The 24,293-nt window shown below is 34.9% G+C and overlaps 1 protein-coding gene across 6 annotated transcripts in view; it reads left to right on the forward strand.

Moving 5' to 3' along the window:
- Positions 1 to 24,293, forward strand: part of vap (RAS p21 protein activator vap) — a 689,463-nt gene that overhangs the window by 80,445 nt on the left and 584,725 nt on the right. For all 6 annotated transcript variants that reach the window (XM_090406565.1, XM_090406568.1, XM_090406566.1 and 3 more), the window contains exon 4: positions 13,693 to 13,763. In XM_090406565.1, the coding sequence (XP_090262691.1) occupies positions 13,693 to 13,763 (71 nt within the window). The remainder of the gene's footprint in view (positions 1 to 13,692; positions 13,764 to 24,293) is intronic.

The raw sequence follows: 24,293 nt of genomic DNA on the forward strand, positions 1-24,293 counted from the left end.
TAATGGACTATGCCAACCATTCTTCCCAAAACATGTCTTCTCCCTTCAAAACATTATATTCAAATATATAATGTTTTAAATTCCCACATATATATTTATAATATTAAATTCATCTTCAGGTATTCTGATGACAAAATTGTCTCACCACGAGTAATAATCTACAATTTATTGAAACATAAAATTACTAAAATACATAAATCTGGTTTACAAATTTAATTTTGATCGGGGTGAACTATAAATGCATGATATCAATATTAACAAAAATCCTATCATTGAAATATCATTACATACGATACATTTTAAACACATCCCCAAAATCAGTCGGCACATTATTGATTTCCAAGAAAATGAAAGCATACCAAAAGCATGCATGGATGAATTATGCAGGAACTTCTGAGGAAGAGGATGTTATGGAAGATAGGGTACCCATCAACAGCATGAGGGGTATAAGGCACAAGCTAGAAAGGTGACAAGTGTAGTAAGGAAAGAGAAATTGGCTGAAGCAGTAAAGCAAAACCCTAGAGAATTCTATAGTGATGTTGCTAGAAGAAAAAGGGTGAATATGGAAGACTGACTTTAGTTACTAGAGATGAAATATGAGTCACATCTGCTGACGATATGATAGAAATGTTTAATGTGTATTTCATGTACGTGTGGGAAGGAAGACAGAAAACTGACAGTTCAAAAATGAGAAATGTTTAGAATATTAAGGAACCTTAATGTTAAGCTCTGGGATTGGATGGGATATTGCCATGTATATTAAGGAAATGTGCAAAAAAGCTGGTAGTACCCCTGACTTCGTTATTCAACAGAAATCTGGCAACAGGAACAGTACCAGAAGTGTGGAAAGAAGGAAAAATAGTGCCACTGCATAAGGGAGAATCCAAGTCAGAGGTGTGAAGGTGTTAGAGAGGCTGGTTAGAGACAGAATACACACATGGATTGATAAGAATGGAAATATTTTGAGAAAGCAGCATGGGTTTGTTAAGGGAAAGTCATGCTTTATTAATTTGGTTGCATTTTATAGGGTGACTAGCATATTGAATGGGGGAGATATTTATACAATGATTTATTTGGATTTTGCTAAAGCATTTGATCAAGTACTGCACAGTAAACTACTGTTGAAATTGAGCAGGATGGAGATGGATAATTGTTTGGTAGCTTGGTTACAAGGTTGGTTGACTAATAGGAGCCAGCAAGTTGTGTGTGGAGGTGCAATATCTCAAAAAAAGGAAGGTCTCAAGTGGGGTATCATAGGGTTCTGTTCCTGGACCATTGTTGTTTAACTTATATATCAATAATATAGTACACAGTGTGAAAAGCACCATTCAGTTTGCTGATGATGCTAAATTAGGAAGAGCAATGTCAGGAAGTTCTAATGTGTTGTTGTTATTCGAGAATTTGAATAGGTTGGTGCTTGGGACTGGAGAATGGGGTTGCCATTTCAATGTACTAACTGGAGTTCAGGGGATGCTACATTGCAAAAGTTGTAAGGATTACCCCAAAAATTGCTGCTATAATGGGAAGAATGCTGACATGTATGGATAAGGAGGTGATAATTCCACTCTATAAGGTGCTAATTGGGCCTCATTTTGATTTCTATTCACAATTCTGGTCACCTGGCTATATCGGTGATACGGAAACATCGGAGAGAGAGAGAGTGCAGAAGCAAATAACTAAGACTTTTACTCTTGAGAGACACTTGTGACATTTTAATTAGGAATTATACACACGTTAACACAAGAATATTTTAATATTTGCCAAATATTTCAGTCTGAAACTAACAGACTATCTTTGGTGGCTACATAGCAACAGTTTTTAATAAGGTGGAATTTTATACCAACAATTGATCATTCAACAGTAGAATGAGCCATGTGATGTTACATTGCTAAGCATTAAAGAGAGGAAAAATTTCATCATAGTGCTGACTAAATTATATGTATTAATTCACAATTTCATATAATAATATTAATTTATGACCGGATTAAACTTTCCCATATTTTTGATAAGGATATACAGTCATTTCGATTCAAGTTAAGACGTTGAAGTAAGGCCTCAACCATCTCTTTGAATAAGCATTCAAATTTATAGGGACATCTGTGTAGAAGGCGAGTCTTGGACCAGAGGATGTTGTGGCTTGTCTCTATCCCGTGCTTAGCCAATCCAGACTTATCGGATTTGTTGTGCACAATGCATGATTGATGTTCTTGAATTCTTTTTTCTATAGAGCGTCCTGTTTGTCCAAAGTAGGACAGATTGCAGTTACAAGGAACTTGATACACACCAGACAGAGACATAGCTGAGCGTTTATCTTTAGAAGAGGGGAAATAGGTGGATATTTTGTTAATAGGTATATATAAGTGGCTGTTAAATCATATTTCTTCAGAATTCTTGAAATTAGTTCTGAAATCCCGGAAATATATGGAAACGGAACTCAACGTATTGATTCTTTGTTGTTCTGGATTGGATTGTAGGAATCGAACAGATGTTTTGTACTTTTTTCAGAGAAGCCATTTCATTTCATGTGATGTTTGATAGTTGAAAGGTCTTTCTGTAATTCATGAGGAGTTGAACTCTAGCTCATCGGTTTAAACATTTTATGATTCCTGTTTTTTGATAAGGATGATGAGCAGATTGTTTGAGAATATAACATCCAGTGAAAGTGAGTTTTCTGTAAACTGTTGTTGTCAGAATACCTGAAGGTGAACAGATGAGGAGGATGTCTAAAAAGGATAACTTATCTTTTCAATCTCCATGGTAAACTTAATACGAGGATGTAAGGAATAGATTCTGGCTAAAAAGGAAGGTAAGGAATCTCTGTTATGAGGCCACACTGAAATGATGTCGTCTATATATCTCACCCAAAAGGATGGTTGAGGGAATATAGATGAAAACAGGACGTCTTCTAGATCGGCGCTTCTGAAACTGTGGGCCGCGGTCCCCCTTGGGGACCGTTAGTTTTGTTGAAGGGGGGGGCTGTGAATGAAATAATGAAAAAAAATTTTAAATGTTTTAAGACTAAGTAGATATTTTTTATCTTAAAAGAAACGTATTTAAATTTTTATTATTTATTATTTCTTTTTTGTTATTTTTTATATTTTAATGGAAAAATTCACAATTTGGTGTTGGTTCACAAATTTTGTTTCCTGTGTATTTGGCCCTTAATGAATATTAGTAAATATATGCTTATTCATATAAGTTTCATTTCAAAGGTATTAATAAGAAGCACAAAAAAGCTTACAAATGCAAAATCTTTCGCTCATTTAAAATGGCCAAGTTTTTTGTGCTTTAAATTAATGTTTCATTGCTAGTGTACACTTGACATTGTCGGCATCCAGGAATGCGTTAGCAGAGCTAATCTCAGGTGGTATGGTCACTTAAACAGAATGGGCAAGGAAAGATTAGCAAAACAATTGTTCTCTGCCAGGTTGGCAGCAAAACGACCCAGAGGAAGACCAAGATATAGGTCGATTGATATGGTACAAAATGCCTTAGACGATAGAATTATAAGATCTGATAATGTTGGAGTCTTGACAAGTAACAGACTGATTTGGAGGAAAATTGTAGATAGGAAGTTAGTAATGATGTAGTTTTTTTCATGTAGTGGTATCATATCCTGTACACCCCTTGAGGGTACATGGCAGGAATTTGATGATGATGATGATGCTAGTGTACACAGGTGCAGTGATGCGAGGGAAAGAAATATGCTCGGTGTGTTTGTTTTGTATTGAATATGAATACAATAAATATAATAATAATATATGTCAGTATTAGGATTTTTTTTTCCGATTTGGGGGTCCTTCATTTTACTGCTTGTATATAGAAAATACGATTTCTGCTTTGATTTTACACCACTATCTTCCAGGTTTTAGTTCCCACTGATGAGACCTTAAAAGTTGAAACCAGTCTGGATAACAACCCTTGTTATGATGCATACAATATAATATAATTGTGTTCTCATTAAAAAGATGGAACTGAATAACACAGGTTTATTTAAATCTCTTCATTTTTCCAAAGGGGGCCTTGACATCTATAAGTTTGGGAAGCACTGTTCTAGATGTTCCAAATAAAAGTTGGCTAGAGCAGGTGAAAGTGGACTTCCCATGGCCGTTCCTTCTACTTGGTTGTAGAATTTGTTTTGACACAAGAAATATCCAGAGTGCATCATGAAATCAAATAATTTTATAATATCTTATGGGAAGATGTCAGCACTCTGATGAAATTTTTCCTCTCTTTAATGCTTAGCAATGTTACATCACTCAGCTCTTTCTACTTTTGAATGATCAATTGTTGGTATTCCACCTTGTTAAAAACCGTTCCTATGTAGCCACTAAAATATTTGGGAAATATTAAAATATTCTTGTGTTAACGTGTCTATAATTCCTAATTATAATGTCACAAGTGTCTCTCAAGAGTAAAATTCTATTCCTCATTGGGGAAAACTTTACCAAAAAAAAAAAAAACGGTAAATTAGGTAAACTATCTGTAATACAAGGTAAGTTACGAGCGAGGATCATTTTTCTGAAAAAATACCACAACAATAAGATTATTCCTAACTTCACTAAGATAAAAGAAACCATCAAATCTCCTGGAGCTCATTATATCTACAGAAACACTAGTTTAGCTTTAATCTGTAATCAACTCAGAGCAGCTAAACATGATCTTGCTATTAACATTTGTCAAGAGTCTGATCTCCGTACCTTTATCTCCATAAGCTCTTAGACCCACATCTTTCTGACATAGTTCTTAATGTGGCTAAACGCTCTATACAACGTTCATATAAAAAACAGAATCAACATCTAAACCACAAATTTGATGTTCTTGTTTCTAGACAGATCAAGCCTTTCCAAGTTCCAGATAATTGGGTCATCAACGTTTCTGGTCGCCCTTTAACGAGTAGTGAAACACTCATCCTCTCAAAAGGACATGATTTTGCTATAGTCCCTAAAAAGATTCCATATCTAAATTTCCTGGTTAATATTGAACGGAACCTTAGTCATCTCTTCAGTGAAAAGGCTAATTCTCTCCACTTAGAAGTTTTTTATTTTATTTATGCTTATGGCTACATGAAACTGGTAAGTGAAAAGTACAATCACAATTTCCAGAAACAAATGAAAATCTTAACATATAAAAGTTCATTATATAAAAGGCACAACCTGCTTTCTAAGTCTTTCCTTTTTTTAAAAAAATAAAAGCAAAAATAACCAGGGACGATAATTGTCCCTGGCAAAAAACAAGCCAGGGACAATTATTGTCCTGCTGCAACAAGTATGACAAGGCTGCATGTTCTCACAACATTTCACAACATAAGTAGCTGTATCCGAGGTTTAAATAGAGAGCAGTTGTGTCTTGTATGAGAAAACTAGATCCATTAGAGGAGGCCCAGTTCACATTGTATCATCATCTTCTAACATGAGGAGTTCTGCTGATACTATGACGAGGACTATGAGAGTGACTACGAGAATAACATCTTCTTGGTGAGATAGGACCGTGATCCTCTGTTTCCTCCATAACCACTGCCACCACCATACCAACTACAGGTCAAGGTCCAAGCTGGAAAGCCAATTCAAGGCCTCATCTGTCACCTTGTGGATGTCCTGTAGGCCACTGCCGTGAAATTGGCACCTTGGGCAGTCATACACAATATGAGTAATCGTCTGAGCCACGGGAGAACAATCACAATAAGGATATCTGACAGCCCCCATTTATGTAGAAGGTAGCCACATCTGCCCTGACTAGTTTTGATCCTGTTTATTGATGACAAATCTTCCTAGGAAGATCAAAACCAGGCTGCGGATCGCAGAGATCTTCTACCAGGAAGCCATTTGTTGGGAGATTGTTGGACCAGTATTCTCTCCATATGTCAGATTTCGATGGCAGCACAGCTGAAGAGAGTTCGTCCATGGACCAGAGAAGCTTTCTAGATTTGAGGCGAAGACTAGGTGAGTTTATGAGAGTCTGGTGTAGGGGCGGGAGTGGGTGGCTAATTGCTTTATTAAATTCCTTAATCGAGGCTTGTCTTCTCCATATGTGTGGAGCAATGTTAGATAGAACAGGCAGCCAGGAGAGAGGGGTGCTTCTCGCTGTCCCACTAATTGTGCGCATGGTAGAATTTAGCTGGGTGTCTATAATGTTAGTGTGTGTACTTCTTTCCCAGACGGGCACAATGTTCTGCTGCAGAGAATGCGAAGGCTAGTGCAGATGATCTTAGGACTTCTGCACCGCAACCCCAGGTTGTTCCAGCAAGCCTTGAAATGATGTTATGTCTGGTTTTAATTTTATTGGAGAGGTTGATGATGTGCCTTTTATAGGTTAGGCTTCTGTCCGGGCTCACTCCAAGGTATTTCAGGTGAGGCTCGTGTTCTACCATTTTTCCACAGAAAGAAAGGTTAAGTTGCTGATTCGCCTCTGCATTGTACAGGTGAAATACTGAGGACACAGTTTTCGTTGGATTTGGCTTCAAGTACCACTGCTTGAAGTACTCTTCCAGGGTGTTCAGGTCTGTATTCAAGGTTGATTCTAGGTTGGTAAAGGAGGTGGATTGATGTAAGATCGCTAGGTCATCGGCATACATATATTTGCTTGATCTGGTATGAGGTAGATCATACACTTAGATGTTAAAAAGTAAAGGGGATAACACAGAGCCCTGAGGAAGACCGTTGTGAAGGAATCTGGGCCTGCTCTTTTTTTCCACCAACATGGACCCGGATCTTTCTGTTGGAGAGAATAGATTCAAAAAGTTGTAAAGTTTTTTTTTACACTTTATAATATTTGTATTCAAGGGCCCTCCTCCTAGTTTTAGGAGGAGGGCCCTGATCCAGACAGTGTCATAAGCAGATGTTAGGTCAATGAAAGCGGCTCCAGATTTAAGTTTCTTCTGAAAGCCTGTTTCAATTTGAGATTGAGACAGCCTTCCCGTGCCCGCCAGTAGTGTTGCCTTGTGGTACATTGTTGGCGCTTCAGACAAAAGAAGCCCCAGAGATGAATCACAGGCAACATGAAGCTAATGTCTCACAAGGCGTCCAAAGGTTTCCAAACCTCCTGGACTACTTACAATTATGATGAATACTTAGAACTTGCTTTTACACTATTTAAAGCCAAGTTTCCTCCTTCCAACATATCTCCTTCTGAAAAGAAAGCGCTACATTCCTTAAGAAGCAAGTCACCTGGTTATCACTAAAGCAGACAAAGGAAAAGCGACAGTAATTATGGATTCTTCAAACTATAGAAGAAAAGTTTCTCTTTTACTTCGAGATTGCTCAACATACCAAGCACTTGGTCACGATCCCACCAACAGGCAACTGAAGAAATTAAATTCCCTTCTAGATGAGGTGATAAGTTCAGATGTAGACATGATAGAAAGGTTAAAAACACATTTCGCAAGACCTCCTAGATTTTATGGCCTACCTAAGATCCACAAGACAGGTATTCCTCTTCGTTCTATAGTGGACTGTATTGATTCAACTACTTATCGCATAACCAAATATTTAGTGAAATTATTGAAATCGCATATAGGCAAATCACGTTTTTTTTGAAAAACTTCAGATTTCCTAAATAAATTAAAAAATATCTCATTACAACCTACTGATCGGTGAGCTTCAGTGTAGAATCTCTACATACTAATGTACCTCTCAAAGAGACTTTACAATTACTTGCTGACATCTTCCCGCAAGATATTATAAAATTATTTGATTTCGTGATGCACTCTGGATATTTCTTGTATCAAAACAAATTCTACAACCAAGTAGAAGGAATGGCCATGGGAAGTCCACTTTTACCTGCTCTAGCCAACTTTTATTTGGAACATCTAGAAGATGTCCTGTTTTCATCTATATTCCTTCAACCATCCTTTTGGGTTAGATATATAGACGACATCTTTTCAGTGTGGCCTCATAACAGAGATTCCTTACCTTCCTTTTTAGCCAGAATCAATTCCTTACATCCTCGTATTGAGTTTACCATGGAGATTGAAAAAGACAACAAGTTATCCATTTTAGACATCCTCCTCATCTGTTCACCTTCAGGTATTCTAACAACAACAGTTTACAGAAAACCCACTTTCACTTAACATTATATTCTCAAACAATCTGCTCATCATCCTTATCAAAAAAACAGGAATCATAAAATGTTTAATCCGACGAGCTAGGGTTCAATTCCTCATGAATTACAGAAAGAACTTTCAACTATCAAACATCACATGAAATGAAATGGCTTCTCTGAAAAAAGTACACAACATCTGTTCGATTCCTACAATCCAATCCAGAACAACAAAGAATCAATACATTGAGTTCCAATTCCATATATTTCCGAGATTTCAGAACCAATTTCAAGACTTCCGAAGAAATATGATTTAACAGCCACTTATATATACCTATTAACAAAATATCCACCTATTTCCCCTCTTCTAAAGATAAACGCTCAGCTATGTCTCTGTCTGGTGTGTATCAAGTTCCTTGTAACTGCAATCTGTCCTACTTTGGACAAACAAGACGCTCTATAGAAAAAAGAATTCAAGAACATACATTCTGCACAACAAATCTGATAAGTCTGGATTGGCTTAGCACAGGATAGAGACAAGCCACAACATCCTCTGGTCCAAGACTTGCCTTCTACACAGATGTCGCTATAAATTTGAACGCCTATTCAAAGAGAGTGCTGAGGCCTTACGTCAATGCTCTAACTTTAATCAAAATGACTTTATATCCTTATCAAAAATGTGTGAAAGTTTAATCTGGATAACACATGAAATTTTTTATTTTAATTGACACTTTTAATCCCTATATTAGTCTAATGTTATTTATAAATTAAGATTATTATATGAAATTGTGAATTAGTACCTATAATTTAGTCACCACTCTGAAATTTTTCCTCTCTTTAATGCTTAGGAATGTAACATCAAGCGGCTCATTCTACTTTTGAATGATCAATTGTTGGTATTCCACCTTGTTAAAAAACTGTTCCTATGTAGCTACTGAAGATAGTCTGTTAGTTTCAAACTGAAATATTTGGCAAATATTAAAATATTCTTGTGTTAATGTGTCTATAATTCCTAATAAATAAGACTGTCTCATGACTCTGGAATATTGAGCATGAGGACAGATTGAGGGAATGTGGTCCTCAGAGCTTGATAGATAGGAGGAGGAAGTGGGTGATATTATTGAGATATATAAGCTGATGAGAGGAGTGCATTATCGTATGCAATAATGCATAGGATAATGGCTGATACAAGAAGTAGAGGTTATACCTGAAAACTGTACAAAGGTCATTTGAATAAAGTGGTGAAAAAAAAGAGATTTTTTGCTTGGCAGGTAGTGTAAAAGTGGAATGCATTTCCAGAGTAGATGGTGAGCACTCCAACAGTGAATATGTTCAAGGCAAAGTATGATAGTTATTGTGTTCTGTGAGTATTTTATCTTCCATGATGAGTCTTCAAACAATAGAGACTTGAAAGTAATACTACATTGCTCAGAATGTCTTGCCATGAGAACAAACCAGTACATGATAACAGGGGCGAATGCTGGTCTTGAAATTCATGCTTGCTCTTGTTATCATTCAGGGAGTGAGAGGCGTGATTGAAGTCTGATTAGCAGAATAATGAATTACTGACCATTTAAAACTATAGATTTAGAATAAATTTAGTTTAATCCTTTATCCAAGTGTCTGCAAACAAAGTTTGCGCCTGAAAGTATCTTCAGGACTGGGGTAAAGTGGTACAACACCAGGCGATTCCTTGCAAGGAGTCGCCCGGTGTTGTACCACTTTACCCCAGTCCTGAAGATACTTTCAGGCGCAAACTTTATTTGCACACACTTGGATGAAGGATTAAACTAAATTTATTATAGTCTGACCAAGTGAAAAATAAACTTTCTATATATTTAGAAATTTATGTACATTTAATCATACAAATACAATATTTATTTTACAAATGATATTCTATCTTTTTCAATTTAACTACTTGAATACAAATTCTACCCTCCGGTTCTTCTTTATGAACTGGTCAATAACATCGTCATAAAAAGTTGGCTGTAACTTAATTTTCCCAAGCAACATGCACACTTCTAAAAGCTGGCTGAAGCTCACTGGCTAGAGCTACTTTGACTGCGTATGGCCTGTGTTTAAGATGACGTAAAGGGAGCGGAAATGGCTATGCGCACGCATGAAATCACAGTGCTGCAGCGCACACCTGGAAGCTCCCACAACTGAGCAAACCAAGGTAGTTTTCTTTTAGTGTTGCACAGTGATCAGTATTCATTTTAGAAATTATGGACTTTAAAACCGTGTTATAAATAACTCTTTTAATTTCCCGATGTTTCGATCTTCATATTAAGATCATCATCTGGAGTATATACCAATATACAAGGACAAGCTGAGTTACATTACACACAGTAAGCTAGAGAAACAATGATTTGATCACTGGTTATTCTACTGGCATGACCTCTAGTGAAGAAAAAAAAAAATACAAATTAATTATTAACCTACATCAAAGCTAAATTCTATTTAAGGTAACATGAGAAAAACATTCTTTCTTGTAGATAATCTTCTTTCAGTAAGGTGTCCTATTTTTAACATTATAATTGTTTCTTTTAGATTTAGGATTCTGGATTACCTACAGTCTAGTCAAAGCTACAAGGTAGCTTTGACTAGATGAGCAAGCATCGGCCTTTGATACACAACACGAAGCTCAATTATTGCCGTGCAAGCTTAAGACATCTTCTGTCTACAAAAGTAAAAGTCTAAATGGAATGGAATGCTTATAAATGCATGAATTTATTTATGAACGAATAAATATTACTTCTTTCTCAAGTAATGAGCTTGCATAGCAAGCATGGAGGATTTGCCTCTGCATGATAAATATGTAAAGACCCTATCTAACCTTTCCCCTTGTGGCAATTAAATCAGATAAATTACTTCACCTTACTCTCAAACTTAACACACTTCTCTTTTGAACCATGTGGGTAACTCATGATTAGTTTTCATCTACTATCCGATGACAATTTCTAAATGGTTAGCTGTCATTCACGCTGCTGGCTTGTTATGTGTGTTTTATGTTATTTTATATTCTTGTTTTTTTTACTTTTTTTCATAATTCATAGTTTGATTCTTTATCTTTTAATTTGTTTCATTTATTTATGTTTTTATTCATATCTCCCATCCATTCACACATTTGTTCTATATCTTTCAAATTGTTTTCAATCTGATACTAATTTTCTGTTCAATTTTATATTCAGTATATATACTGAAATTCATCCCAACCTTAAAGATATTCAGGTATGTTTGAAATTTGTACTCTTTATAATGCATTCAAAATTTCAGTTAATGATAACTTAATTAGAAAACAAAACATTAATGCATGGTCTACTGTTAGTATTTTTAAGGCAACTCTATTCTGTTCCATAAGATTAGTCAAACTTCTCTTGAAAAGCTATATAATATATTATCAGATTTTTTATATATTGGAATATATTATAAATTGAAATTAGTTAGAATGAAATAGTATCTTTGTTAATATTATTAATTTTTTTTTTTTTTTTTTTGTGTAAGTTATCTTTCTAGAATTGTATGAGCAGTTAATTTTTTTGGCTAACCACTTATACAGCAGTATAAAATTGAGTGCTCAAGGTTCTTTGTGCACTCAATTTGCAAGTATGAAACAATAACGTTGTTTTCTAGCTGTTTCGCATGAAATAACACCAATGTTGCCATTTTATTTGATTTGATTTTTTTATTTATTTATTTTATTTATTTTTTTTTGAGAAAAATACCTGTGGGATTATAAACTAGAATTTAGTAACTGTTCAAAAATTTTTTGTCTGTTGTAATCTCATTAAATACATCTCATAGATCTTAGTATCTCATTAAACACACATGTTATATATAAAAAAGTGAGTTGGGGAAGTAGCAATGACATTTATTTGTAAAAATGTTTATATTTTGAAAATTTCATAAGGAAAATTAGGTAAATAATAATGACGATGGGACCAAGTAGATGTTTCTTAATTGCACCCAATTTTCTGCTTCAACATTACTTGGCTAACATTTATTAACATATGAGAATTATTTTATGATACCTTTTTTGACAGTGTAAATAGCTATAGTAAATTTGGTCTAAATTATTGAATGTAGTAACCTGTCAAGGTGTCTTCAGAGGAGGCAACTCCCTCATCTTCCAACACACCAGTTACCTTAATCATCTTATTCCATTTTAAATGGGTTTTTCAGATGACTATGCATTATAAGAAACAGATTCTAAATCTGATAGAAGTTGAACAGTTCAGCTCATAAGAGACATGCGAGGAGCAACCCCTCTTTTTTTTTCCTGTAATATTTACAGTTATAAGTTGTATGTTGTAAAGATACATATTACAGTTATATAATATGCAGCATTGCACAAAGGTGCAGTATAACAGATTCCCATAGTTTTCAGAATGTGTCTTATTGTGTATTGCTACACTTGTTATTTAAAAAGACATAGTACAAGCTGTCCCCACACTTCTCTACCACATTAAATAAATGTGTCAGAAGTCTCCCAAATTTATGTTTTCCATAGTAATGCTTGCTAGATAATGTCCAGCTACAAATGCCCAGTGTACCTCCTTACCTTAATACTGCTTACTTGTGCCAGAGGATTTCTTTTGTAAGTTGATAACCACAATTGTGCTTGGATTTACAGTGCTTCAATTATTATTTTTAACTGTGCATATTATTACTGTCTGCATAGCTTCAACAGCTTAAAATTTGGTAAAGTAGCTCCTGCTACTTTACCAAATATAAAAGATAGCATACTAGCTATGGTGTGGATGTTAAAAGAGATTATTAAGTATAAGAAAAGTAATGAACAAGGTGATAAATTTGTCATGTCCTGTGTGTCAAAGATATTAAAAGCTACAAGGAGGAAAGCAAACAAAACCTTTGATTCCTTCTTTAAAAAAAAAAAAAGATTAGTCATGAAAAAAAGGTCTAATGATATTCAGTCAGGATTCTACCCAGATACCTCTTCTAGTTGAAAAATGATCAGTTGGTAGTGGATCATCTGCTTAGTTTTCTCCCTTCTTTCTTCTTCATTTTTGAATTAGCCCTAACTTAGTCATTTAAGGGAGTTGTTTTGAAAGAAAGCAAATGAAACCTTTGATTCCTTCTTTAAAAAAAAAGATTAGTCATGAAAAAAAGGGCCTAATGATATTCAGTTAGGACTCTACCCAGATACCTCTTCTAGTTGAAAAATGATCAGATGGCAGTGGATCATCTGCTTAGTTTTCTTTCTTCTCCTTCATTTTTGAACTAGCCCTAACTTAGTCATTTAAGGGAGTTGTTTTGCATATGCTTTTCTATAGATGTGTGTATTATTTTTGGTATCATAAACACAATTGCAACATGTTCTTTATTTTTATTATAGTAATTTACACTAAATGGGTTAATATAGAATATGTAACAAGTGTTTTCCATTGGTAATGGTATCATTTTCTGTCTCCCAGTCCCAGTTAATGTTCAATTCTTTTAACTCTTATGGAAATTTGGTCCTCTCTATAAGTGGCCAGTTTTGGCTCCCATTATTCTACTTCTAAAGAGGACCCCTCAATTATGCTCTTATTATATTATCAGATTATTTAAAAATATAGAGTATTATGCTCTGATGATATCCTCAAATTATTTAAAAATTAAAATATTTTAATGTGTTTCTTTTCTAACTTATAGCCAGTCAATGATAAAAAAAGAGTCGTTGCTATTCTTCCGTATAGCAAAATGCCAGATACAGATGAAATAAGGTAATTCTGCAATGAGTAATATTTTCTTGTAGAATAATCAATATATTTTCATAAAATTCAGATATTTACCACTTTTTGTTGCGGTGGTATATCATTGCATGTTGATAATAACATTGTAACTTCACCCAAAGATAAGACTGACCTCTTATCATCAACTTCCTCATCCAGTTTTTTGTATAAAACCAAAGAAAATCTTCTCTTCTCTACATTAAGATGACTATCTCCCTACATGCTATCTGTAATCTTTTACCAGAAAGACATCACAAGAATCATGTATAGCTCTTAAATATGAATATGTCCCTAGGTCTAGTTTGTATCTCTTGGATGTGTATATTTTTATAAATGCTGCTAGTCAGTACCCACATGGCTCAGCTTCAGATTTATCGAATGACCCTCCTCTTTCATTCTGTGTACAATTGTTTTTTGGAACAGCCCTCCACAAATTGTGTATATTGACTTAAATGTTGGTTGTTGTTCATAATTTTGCTCACAGCATAAACAACACCAGAGAAAAGTAAATAATTTATTGATCTTGATGTTATTTTACTAGATTTCTAGCTAGCATCCTCAGAGCACAAAAATTACAAATATCATAGAATAATAATAATAATATTATTATTATTATTATTTGTTCGCTTCCAGGGAGTCCAAAGACTCATCGAGGGAAGGCATCTAGTCTACAATTCTGCTTCCACCAATTGACCGCAATTACACCAATGCCATCTACCACCGACCACCACCACCACCACCACTAGTATTTCCACAGACAATCACAAACATCCATATCCATGGTGGGATTCAAACCTGCAGCCTCTTGACTGGTTAGCATATTAAACGTATATTTAACAGAAAGTTGCAGAAACATTTCGAACTGTAACTGAAAATGAAATAATATCCTAACAAGATGTCCTCTAGGGGCCATATGTGCTTTAGCTAATGCTGATTCTGAAATTAGACTTTAGACATGTAGTGACCTCTATGCAGTATATTTGTTTTTTTTTTCGTTTAATTCTCTTTAAAGGAATGTCCAGAGCATGATGTTCCAGTCTTGACTTGCCATATAGATGTTCATGGACACAGGTTTTGTTCTTCAAGGCAGATGTTAACAAATCTATTGGAGCATTCAAACTAGGATAGGATGCATACACAATGAATTATATGGCAAGAAGGTGTGCAAGGGTGGTAGGATGTGCAAGAGGATGAAACTGATACTTAGGTTGAAGGTTGCTATTTGGGTGTGTGGTTTGAAAGTGGTGTGGAGGTAATATTTGCAGAGAACTTTATCTTTTCTTTTTCTGAAGTTCCTCGAATCCCTTAGAAATGGGAATACTTTTGTGTGATCTTATGTATTAGTTGTAGAAAGGGTGTGAGGCATGCAGTATCTTATATATTTTAATATAATCTCTATATAATATAATAAAAATGTAATCTCCATATCACTTTAGAATCACACATCCTTCTTGCCTTTATCCTTTCTCCTAAGAATCAACTTGCGCATCCTGGAGGATATAATCCAGGTTCATCCTTGCACATCCTGGTTCCTTAAACCAGCATCTTAGCCTACTTTAGATAGACTACATTGGGTAACATCTGTGATTATCTGTATGGCAAATCAGACTGGAAGACCATGTTCTGGATATTCCTTCACACCAGATTAAATGAAAGAAGACAACTGTGAAGTTACTATTGAGAGACTATTTTCAGAATTGTCATCAGCTTTGAAGTGCTCCTCAAACCTCAACAAATATGGTTGCACATTAATTCACCAAAGATCTAGGAGACAGTTATTCTGAGATCAAATATAGCCTAGCTTTCCCACGTTGACTTTATAGTTATCCAGCATCTAGAGGGCAACTTGTTGGGACATTACTTACTTTTCAATTACAATTTGAATTGTTTCTATAACTCTAATTAAGTGCTATATGTCTACCACATTTATGTTTGGGCTCTGAGTAGCTAGAAATCCAGTGAAATATATTAAAATCAGTAAATGAATTATTTACTTATTTTTCCCTGGAATTATCTTCCTGAGGTTAGGTGACTGTTTTGAAATTGCAGCAGAAGCAACTGTGTTTTCTTCAGGACTATGACATTCAGTAGTTCAAGAAACATGTGAACATATTTCACCTACTCTACTAACGTGGCACTCCTGTGTTATACGTTTTGTAACCTCTCATGTATGGAATTGATAAACACACACACACACATATATATATATATATATTTGAAAAAAATAGATTTAATGACTCCAAGACCGAGATAACATATAAAGATTTTAATGATAAATACTACTAGTTTCGGCATATAGCAGCCTTCTTCAGGTATTTATAAAGGAAAGGAATACTAATAAACATTGAATTATTTAAACAAACTGTAAATTACAGGTACAAATTGCCTCACATAATCGATACATAAAAACGTTGTATTTTTCAAGTTGTTCCAACTGGCGTGCCATTGTTTGTTGCAATTGTGCGTGCAAGTTCACGTGAACGCCAATATTGAATAACTGCAGCATGGCTATCTGGGATGTTATAACTTAAATTATTATTTAAGTGGACCGGGTTCAGTAGGATTTCCCTTTCAAACTCATCTTCACAGCGAAAAATATTTTCTGATCTATTCCAGCATATAGAGTGGCTTTGTTGGTCATCATTAGGATTATTTGAAAAAAGAACATGACTGGATAACGCAGTTGCATGAGATCTTTTGTATGAGATGTCTCTCTTATGCTCTTCTATGCGTTGTTCAATAGATTTGTTAGTTTGACCAAAGTATGGGATATTGCAATCACACCACAATTTATATACTCCAGGGTACTTAAGGTTGTGATGAGTAGGTTTTGGATGGCTGATTAGAGAGCGGATTTTTGGAAGTGTGGTGAAGAAGGTCCTGATATTATATTTTTTAAGGACTTTAGCTATTTTCTTAGAGACTGTGCTAATGTATGGAATGGAGATGCTACCTTTAAAATTAATAGTCTCTGTTGTGCACTGCTTAGGAGGGTTCAGAAAAAAATTCTTAATTGTTTTTTCAGAGTATCCATTTTGTTTAAAAATAAGAGTGAGGTGATTCATTTCTTTTTGTAGTTCATCTTGTTCATTTAAGAGAGAACGTGCTCTGTGTCCTAAGGTAGATATAATTCCAAGTTTTTGTGGTGGAAAATGATGAGAAAGATTATGCAGATATCTATTGGTATGCGTAGGTTTTCTGTACATAGAGATTTTTAATCTTTCAGAGCATCATGTAAGCATAACATCCAAAAAAGGTAAAGAGTTATTATTTTCTATATCAGCAGTAAATTTTATATTAGGATGTTGGATGTTTAGATGACGAAGAAAATCTGTGAGAGCTGTGTGCCCGTGATTCCAAATAATGAATATATCATCAACATATCTTTTCCAAACTTTTGGTTTAAATGAGAAGGAAGATATGGCTTTCTTTTCAAAGTCTTCAAGGAAGATGTTAGCTAGCACTGGGGACAAAGGGTTGCCCATTGCCAGGCTTTGTTTTTGTTGGTAAATGGAGTCCTTATATCTGAAGTAACCAGAATGATTGCAATGCTTTAATAAAGTGAACATTTTTTTGGATAATTTGTCCTGTAGTAATGTAAGTACCTCGTCCGTAGGAACGTTAGTAAAAGTTAGGACGAGGTACTTACATTACTACAGGACAAATTATCCAAAAAAATGTTCACTTTATTAAAGCATTGCAATCATTCTGGTTACTTCAGATATAAGGACTCCATTTACCAACAAAAACAAGGCCTGGCAATGGACAACCCTTTGTCCCCAGTGCTAGCTAACATCTTCCTTGAAGACTTTGAAAAGAAAGCCATATCTTCCTTCTCATTTAAACCAAAAGTTTGGAAAAGATATGTTGATGATATATTCATTATTTGGAATCACGGGCACACAGCTCTCACAGATTTTCTTCGTCATCTAAACATCCAACATCCTAATATAAAATTTACTGCTGATATAGAAAATAATAACTCTTTACCTTTTTTGGATGTTATGCTTACATGATGCTCTGAAAGATTAAAAATCTCTATGTACAGAAAACCTACGCATACCAATAGATATCTGCATAATCTTTCTCATCATTTTCCACCACAAAAACTTGGAATTATATCTACCTTAGGACACAGAGCACGTTCTCTCTTAAATGAACAAGATGAACTACAAAAAGAAATGAATCACCTCACTCTTATTTTTAAACAAAATGGATACTCTGAAAAAACAATTAAGAATTTTTTTCTGAACCCTCCTAAGCAGTGCACAACAGAGACTATTAATTTTAAAGGTAGCATCTCCATTCCATACATTAGCACAGTCTCTAAGAAAATAGCTAAAGTCCTTAAAAAATATAATATCAGGACCTTCTTCACCACACTTCCAAAAATCCGCTCTCTAATCAGCCATCCAAAACCTACTCATCACAACCTTAAGTACCTTGGAGTATATAAATTGTGGTGTGATTGCAATATCCCATACTTTGGTCAAACTAACAAATCTATTGAACAACGCATAGAAGAGCATAAGAGAGACATCTCATACAAAAGATCTCATGCAACTGCGTTATCCAGTCATGTTCTTTTTTCAAATAATCCTAATGATGACCAACAAAGCCACTCTGTATGCTGGAATAGATCAGAAAATATTTTTTGCTGTGAAGATGAGTTTGAAAGGGAAATCCTACTGAACCCGGTCCACTTAAATAATAATTTAAGTTATAACATCCCAGATAGCCATGCTGCAGTTATTCAATATTGGCGTTCACGTGAACTTGCACGCACAATTGCAACAAACAATGGCACGCCAGTTGGAACAACTTGAAAAATACAACGTTTTTATGTATCGATTATGTGAGGCAATTTGTACCTGTAATTTACAGTTTGTTTAAATAATTCAATGTTTATTAGTATTCCTTTCCTTTATAAATACCTGAAGAAGGCTGCTATATGCCGAAACTAGTAGTATTTATCATTAAAATCTTTATATGTTATCTCGGTCTTGGAGTCATTAAATCTATTTTTTTCAAATGTATAACAACCGAGTAAAAGCTGATCGCCACATATATATATATATATAATTCACAAATAAACAGGGACATCCATGAATTTTAACCTTTTAGGCTTTTCCCCAACAAGAAAAAAGTATACAGTATGATTATTCAAGATGTACTTAATTAAACAGTAGCACTTAATCATATTGGCACTAAACAGTGAAGATCAGATTCATTTACACAAAAACTTAATATTGTCATTAGTTTCCTGGCAGTTCACAGGATACTACGACAGTACTACATAATTAAGTTTATGTAATTAATTATTAATCTCTTATAAAAATTCTCCAGTCAGTTTGTCTTAATATTATCATCTCATACTTCTGTCTTCTAGGGCACATCTGACTGAATCAATCCATATCATGGTCTTCCTCTAAGTCATCTTGTCTTCGAATACCTGTTTTACTAACTTCTCTCATTACACCTTAGTTTAGCTTTTATTATTTCACACATAACTAAATGCTAATATTGTAAAGTTTCTTCCTGATATATCTTCATTTTTAATATACTTCTACCATTGATGACATCTTTGTGAAAAGATCTCACAATTTTTCTCAGAATTCTCATATCGGTAGTCTCCAGTCTTTAATCAACTACTCCATTTCTAACCCAACTCTCAGATTGGTAACTTAAAATTGGTTTGATTACTTGTCTTGTATACAACTAGTTTAGTGGATTGGCCAATTTCTTTCTTATTCCAGATAAATTTATTTAGCTTTTCCCCACCAGACTATCTTTGCTTATTCTGTTGTCTATTTCCACATATAATTTGCCATCATCATCACTAAGAATTTTGCCGAATTGTTCCTGTATTTCCTTCATTTCCAACTGTTGACTTACAACTATCAGGCGATGTGGAGGTTCTACTCCCACATCACTTTTCAGGAATGCAGAGAACCAACTGGGACTTCTAACCTAATGTCCAATCCTCACTTTAATGTGGTGCACCCTGTTAGTAGGTATCTACTGGGTATACTGAACAAATGAGAATAGGCTGGAAATGGGGACTTAGACCAGATTATGCTATCTGTTGACTTAAAACACAGATATGATGGCACATAATGAGATTTCATGCCGGCTGGGGCATCACCCAATTAAGCAAGGGCTCCACTGTTTTTGTCAGGGAACCAGGGAAATGTTAGCTACTGGAAGAAGCTCCAACTCAACATCTAGAAAAAGAAGAAGAATAAACCTGACATCAGAAGAAACTGAAGGTAGGAACTATCAATATAAGGAGTATCAATTGAAAGGAAATCGAACTTGCAGAAGAATTGAAAAAATACCACACGGACATAATTGGCATTACTGAGGCAAAGAAGACAAAAACAGGTGAGATCTTACTAAATAATAAGCATAGGATGTTATTTTCAGGTAATAATGATGAAGAAAAAGGAGTAGCAGCAATAGCATTCAACACCAAACATGAAGATAAACTTCTTGATCAGAAGTTTTTGGAAATTTTTTCACTTGGTTATACTATAAATTAAAGATACCAAGATATTATATACTTTTTAATCCTTTATCCAAGTGTAAGCAAAGAAGGTTTGTGTCTGGAGTATTTTCAGGACTGGGGCAACTCGTATATAAAAGCTAATGACTTCACATCACTTGCCTTAGTATTCCATAATGCAAAGCACATACAAGACCTCAATAAAGGTCGAAACCTTGGTAATGACCCTTTCCATAATGCATAGCATTATACGTACCTGTAAGGATATGTGCTTTGCATTATGGGATACTAAGGCAAGTGATGTGAAATCATCAACTTCTATATACGAGTTGCCCCTGTCCTGAAAATACTTAATGGAAGTTTTTTCACTTGGCTATGCTACCAGTTATATATTTGGTTTAATCCTTTATCCAAGTGTAAGCAAACAAAGTATGTGCTTGAAGTATTTCCAGGACTGGGGCAACTCATGGTAAAGGTGCAGTAAGTTCTGATCACTTGCCTTAGTATCTCCCATAATGCAAAGCACATCTGTTTGTGGACATGTATAATGCTATATATTAAGGGAAGGGCCACTACCCAAACCGGTTTCGACCTTTATCAAGGTCTCGTCATTAAGTTGGTCCTTCCTTAATGCATAGCGCATTATACATGTCTGCATAAGGCAAGTGATCAGAACTTATTCCACTTTTACTACGAGTTGTCCCAGTCCTGAAAATACTAGAGGCACAAACTTTGTTTACTTACCCTTGGATAAAGGATTAAACCAAATATATAATTGGTAGCATAGCCAGGTGAAAAAATTTCAATCAACTTTCTCTAATTCAGAGAATTTTAATAACAAGGTATTGACACCTTTTGACAACTGGTATATGGTGATATGACTTTTGCATCCACCTTAGTATCACCACCTCTCGGTCTGGCTCCCACTGATGTGGTTTTGCAAAGAAGTGGTCCCTTTCCTTGAGGTATGAGAAGCTCTGCTTGGGGAAAGTTTTTGTCTGTATCTGAGTGGGGCCACTGCTGAGATTATGGCTCTGTCTATTGATAGGGTGAGCCTGCCACTGGGTAGAGCCAACGTTGAGAAGTTCTTCTCTGTGTCGGGGTGAGCTTGTCACTAAGTGGAACAATGCTGAGTTGGGTGGTCTTTTGGTCACTCGTAGGGAGTTGTCTGGGGAACCGCCTAATTTTTAGAGAGGTCATTACTTAAACAGCACCTCAATAAAGATCGAAACCAGTCTGGGTAGTGGCCCTTCCCTTAATGCATAGCATTATACATGTGCACAAAGAGATGTGCTTTGCATTATGGGAGATACTAAAGCAAATGGTCAGAACTTACTCCACCTTTACCACGAGTTGCTCCACTCCTAGGGCAACTCATGGTAAAGGTGGAGGATTATAGACTTGGATAAAGGATTAAACCAAGTATATAATATCTTGGTGTCTTTAATTTTTAATTTATATTTCTTGATTAGAAGGGAGTTTACAGTAGAGTTTTGTAGGCAAACTTCAAAATGGGGACATGGACAATAAAAGTTATTTGTGCCTATGGTCCCACAGAAGGTTCTTCCAAGGAAGAAGTTCAGGAATTTCTTAAGTAATTAGAACAAGCAGCTGACATAAAGAAAATGGAAAAGTGGTCCATGTTAGAAATCTGAACAGCATAGTAGGAAATGAATCCCACCAGGCATATAGGAACATTTGGAGAAAAAGGGCAAAGCTAATAATAATAATGATAAATATTTCTAATCTTTAAAGTACTTATGGCATTACTATAAAACAATAAATTACATGATAACCACAGTAATTAACTTTAATGAAATGAAACTACAGATATTTCATATGAAAATAACAGTATATCATCAGTGCATAAAAAAGCAAATAAAAAAAAAGGGAATACAAGGTACATACAGCAGTCTGTGGTTTACCAATTAAAAACTATTTTTGATGGTACATAAGATCTTCCAAACTTTTGGGAGAGAGAGAGAGACAATCATTCCGATTCAGATTTGGCTGATGTGATAAGGATTTGCAACTTCCTTTGAAAAGGCGCATTCATATTTAAACCTGCTTCTATGGAGAAGACAAGCTTCATCTCACTGGATACTGTGTTCAGTGTCTATTGACACTGAACACAGTATATTTAAAAGTTTTCAAAGAAAGTTGTGAAGTCCTTTTACATCAGTCAAATCTGAATCAGAACGATTTTCTCTCTCTCCCAAAAGTTTGGGAGATTCTTATCTTATGTAACCATCAAAAATAGTTTTTAATATTATTTATTAATATTAATTTCTAGCATGCAGCAACAGTTTTTAATTGGTAAACCACCTGCTGCTGTATGTACCTTTTATTCCCTTTTCTTTGATTTGCTTGTTTCCACGTACTGTTATTTTCAGTACAAAATATCTGTACTTTCATTTCATTAAAGTTAATTACTGTGGTTATCATGTAATTTATTGTTAATGATAAATATTTATTGAACTTCTGCTCAAGACATGGACTAGTCATTAGTAACACCATGTTTCAACATAAAGATGTGCACAAGTTCACATGGAGAGAAGACACAAGAAATAAAAAAAGTGTCATTGTTGATAGTGATATCTTCATACTCGTTCAGGATACAAAAGTGTACAGAGGATTTGAAGTTGGAAGTGACCAGTACTTAGTACCAGGATAAAATTGATATCCCATTTAAAAGAACAGTTTGTAAGAAAATTTTAAAAAGAATTAAAGTTGAGCAGCTTTTACAAGTAAATTGTAGACTTGACTATACAAACATTATTGAAGAAAAAAATGAATCAAATTGAAAACAAGAACCAAACCTTGGAGTCTCAGTGGCAAACTCTGATGAAGACATTGATTCAGCTGGAGAGGTATGTCATGAAGTTGTCTGCAAGGATAGAAAAATAAGAAGAACATGGTGGACAGAAGAAGTTAAAGAAGCAGTCATAGAAAAGAGGAAAGCATAGCAAAAGTACCTAACAAATAAGTTGGTAGATGCCGTAAAAGAATACAGAGAAAAATGTAAGAAAGCTAAGGTGTGTGTGTAAAAGTAGCTAAAAAATGGGTAGACTTTGGTAAGAATATAGAAAATAAATATCAGGAAGGTAGCAAAATGTTCTGGAGGCTATTGAAGAAGCTTAGAAATTGAGGAAAGAGTACTGTAAAAGGAGTCAAAGATCATAAACGTGACATAAAAACTGGTGATAAGGACATCTTACATGTCTGGAGTAATTAATTTGTAAGACTTAAATGAACTAAACAGTGAAAGAACCATACTAGAAAATTTTCAAGGGGAATGCGAACAGGAATACATATCAATACTTGAGGTAGAAAAAGCCATCAAAAACTTGAAATGTGAAAAAACAGCTGGAGTAGATGATATTCAACCAGAAATGATTATGTATGGAGATATAAAAGTTTTGCAGTGGCTCAGAAGTTCAAATTCCTAACAATAGGAGTAGGGCTCATAGTATCATCTGTAGGAAAGGAATCAAACTGAATGTGAGAATTATAGAGGAATTTCTCTACTAAGTGTTCTAGGTAATCTTTATGCAAGAGCATACTTGAAAGAATGTTGAGAAGGATTGTGGAAGAGAAACTTAGAGAAGAACAAGCTATGTTCTGCCCAAATAGAGATTTTCAAGATCATATTTTCAATTTAAGACAAATAGTTGAGAAATTGTGGGAATATGAAAGTTTTGTAGATCTGGAAAAAGGCATACAACAAGATTCCCAGAGAGAAAGTTTTCAAAACACTACAATTATATGGATTGAATGGAACATTGTACAGAGCAATACATAGTCTATCTTAAGTTGTCAGTCAGCAATTAGTATTGAAGGAAATACGTGAAGATGGGTGGATGTAAAATTAGGGGTAAGACAACAATGCACATAATCTCTACTCTTATTCATCATCCATATGGATCGCATTATGTAAGAAAGTGGCATCAAGCCTGATATTAGAATTGCACATGCCAAACGTAACTCTTGCTTTATGGAAATGATTAGTAATCCTA

This window comes from Typopeltis vanoorti, chromosome 16 (assembly GCF_054136105.1).
Source record: "Typopeltis vanoorti isolate ZY-2024b chromosome 16, IOZ_Tvanoo_1.0, whole genome shotgun sequence".
Classification (NCBI taxonomy): domain Eukaryota; kingdom Metazoa; phylum Arthropoda; class Arachnida; order Uropygi; family Thelyphonidae; genus Typopeltis; species Typopeltis vanoorti.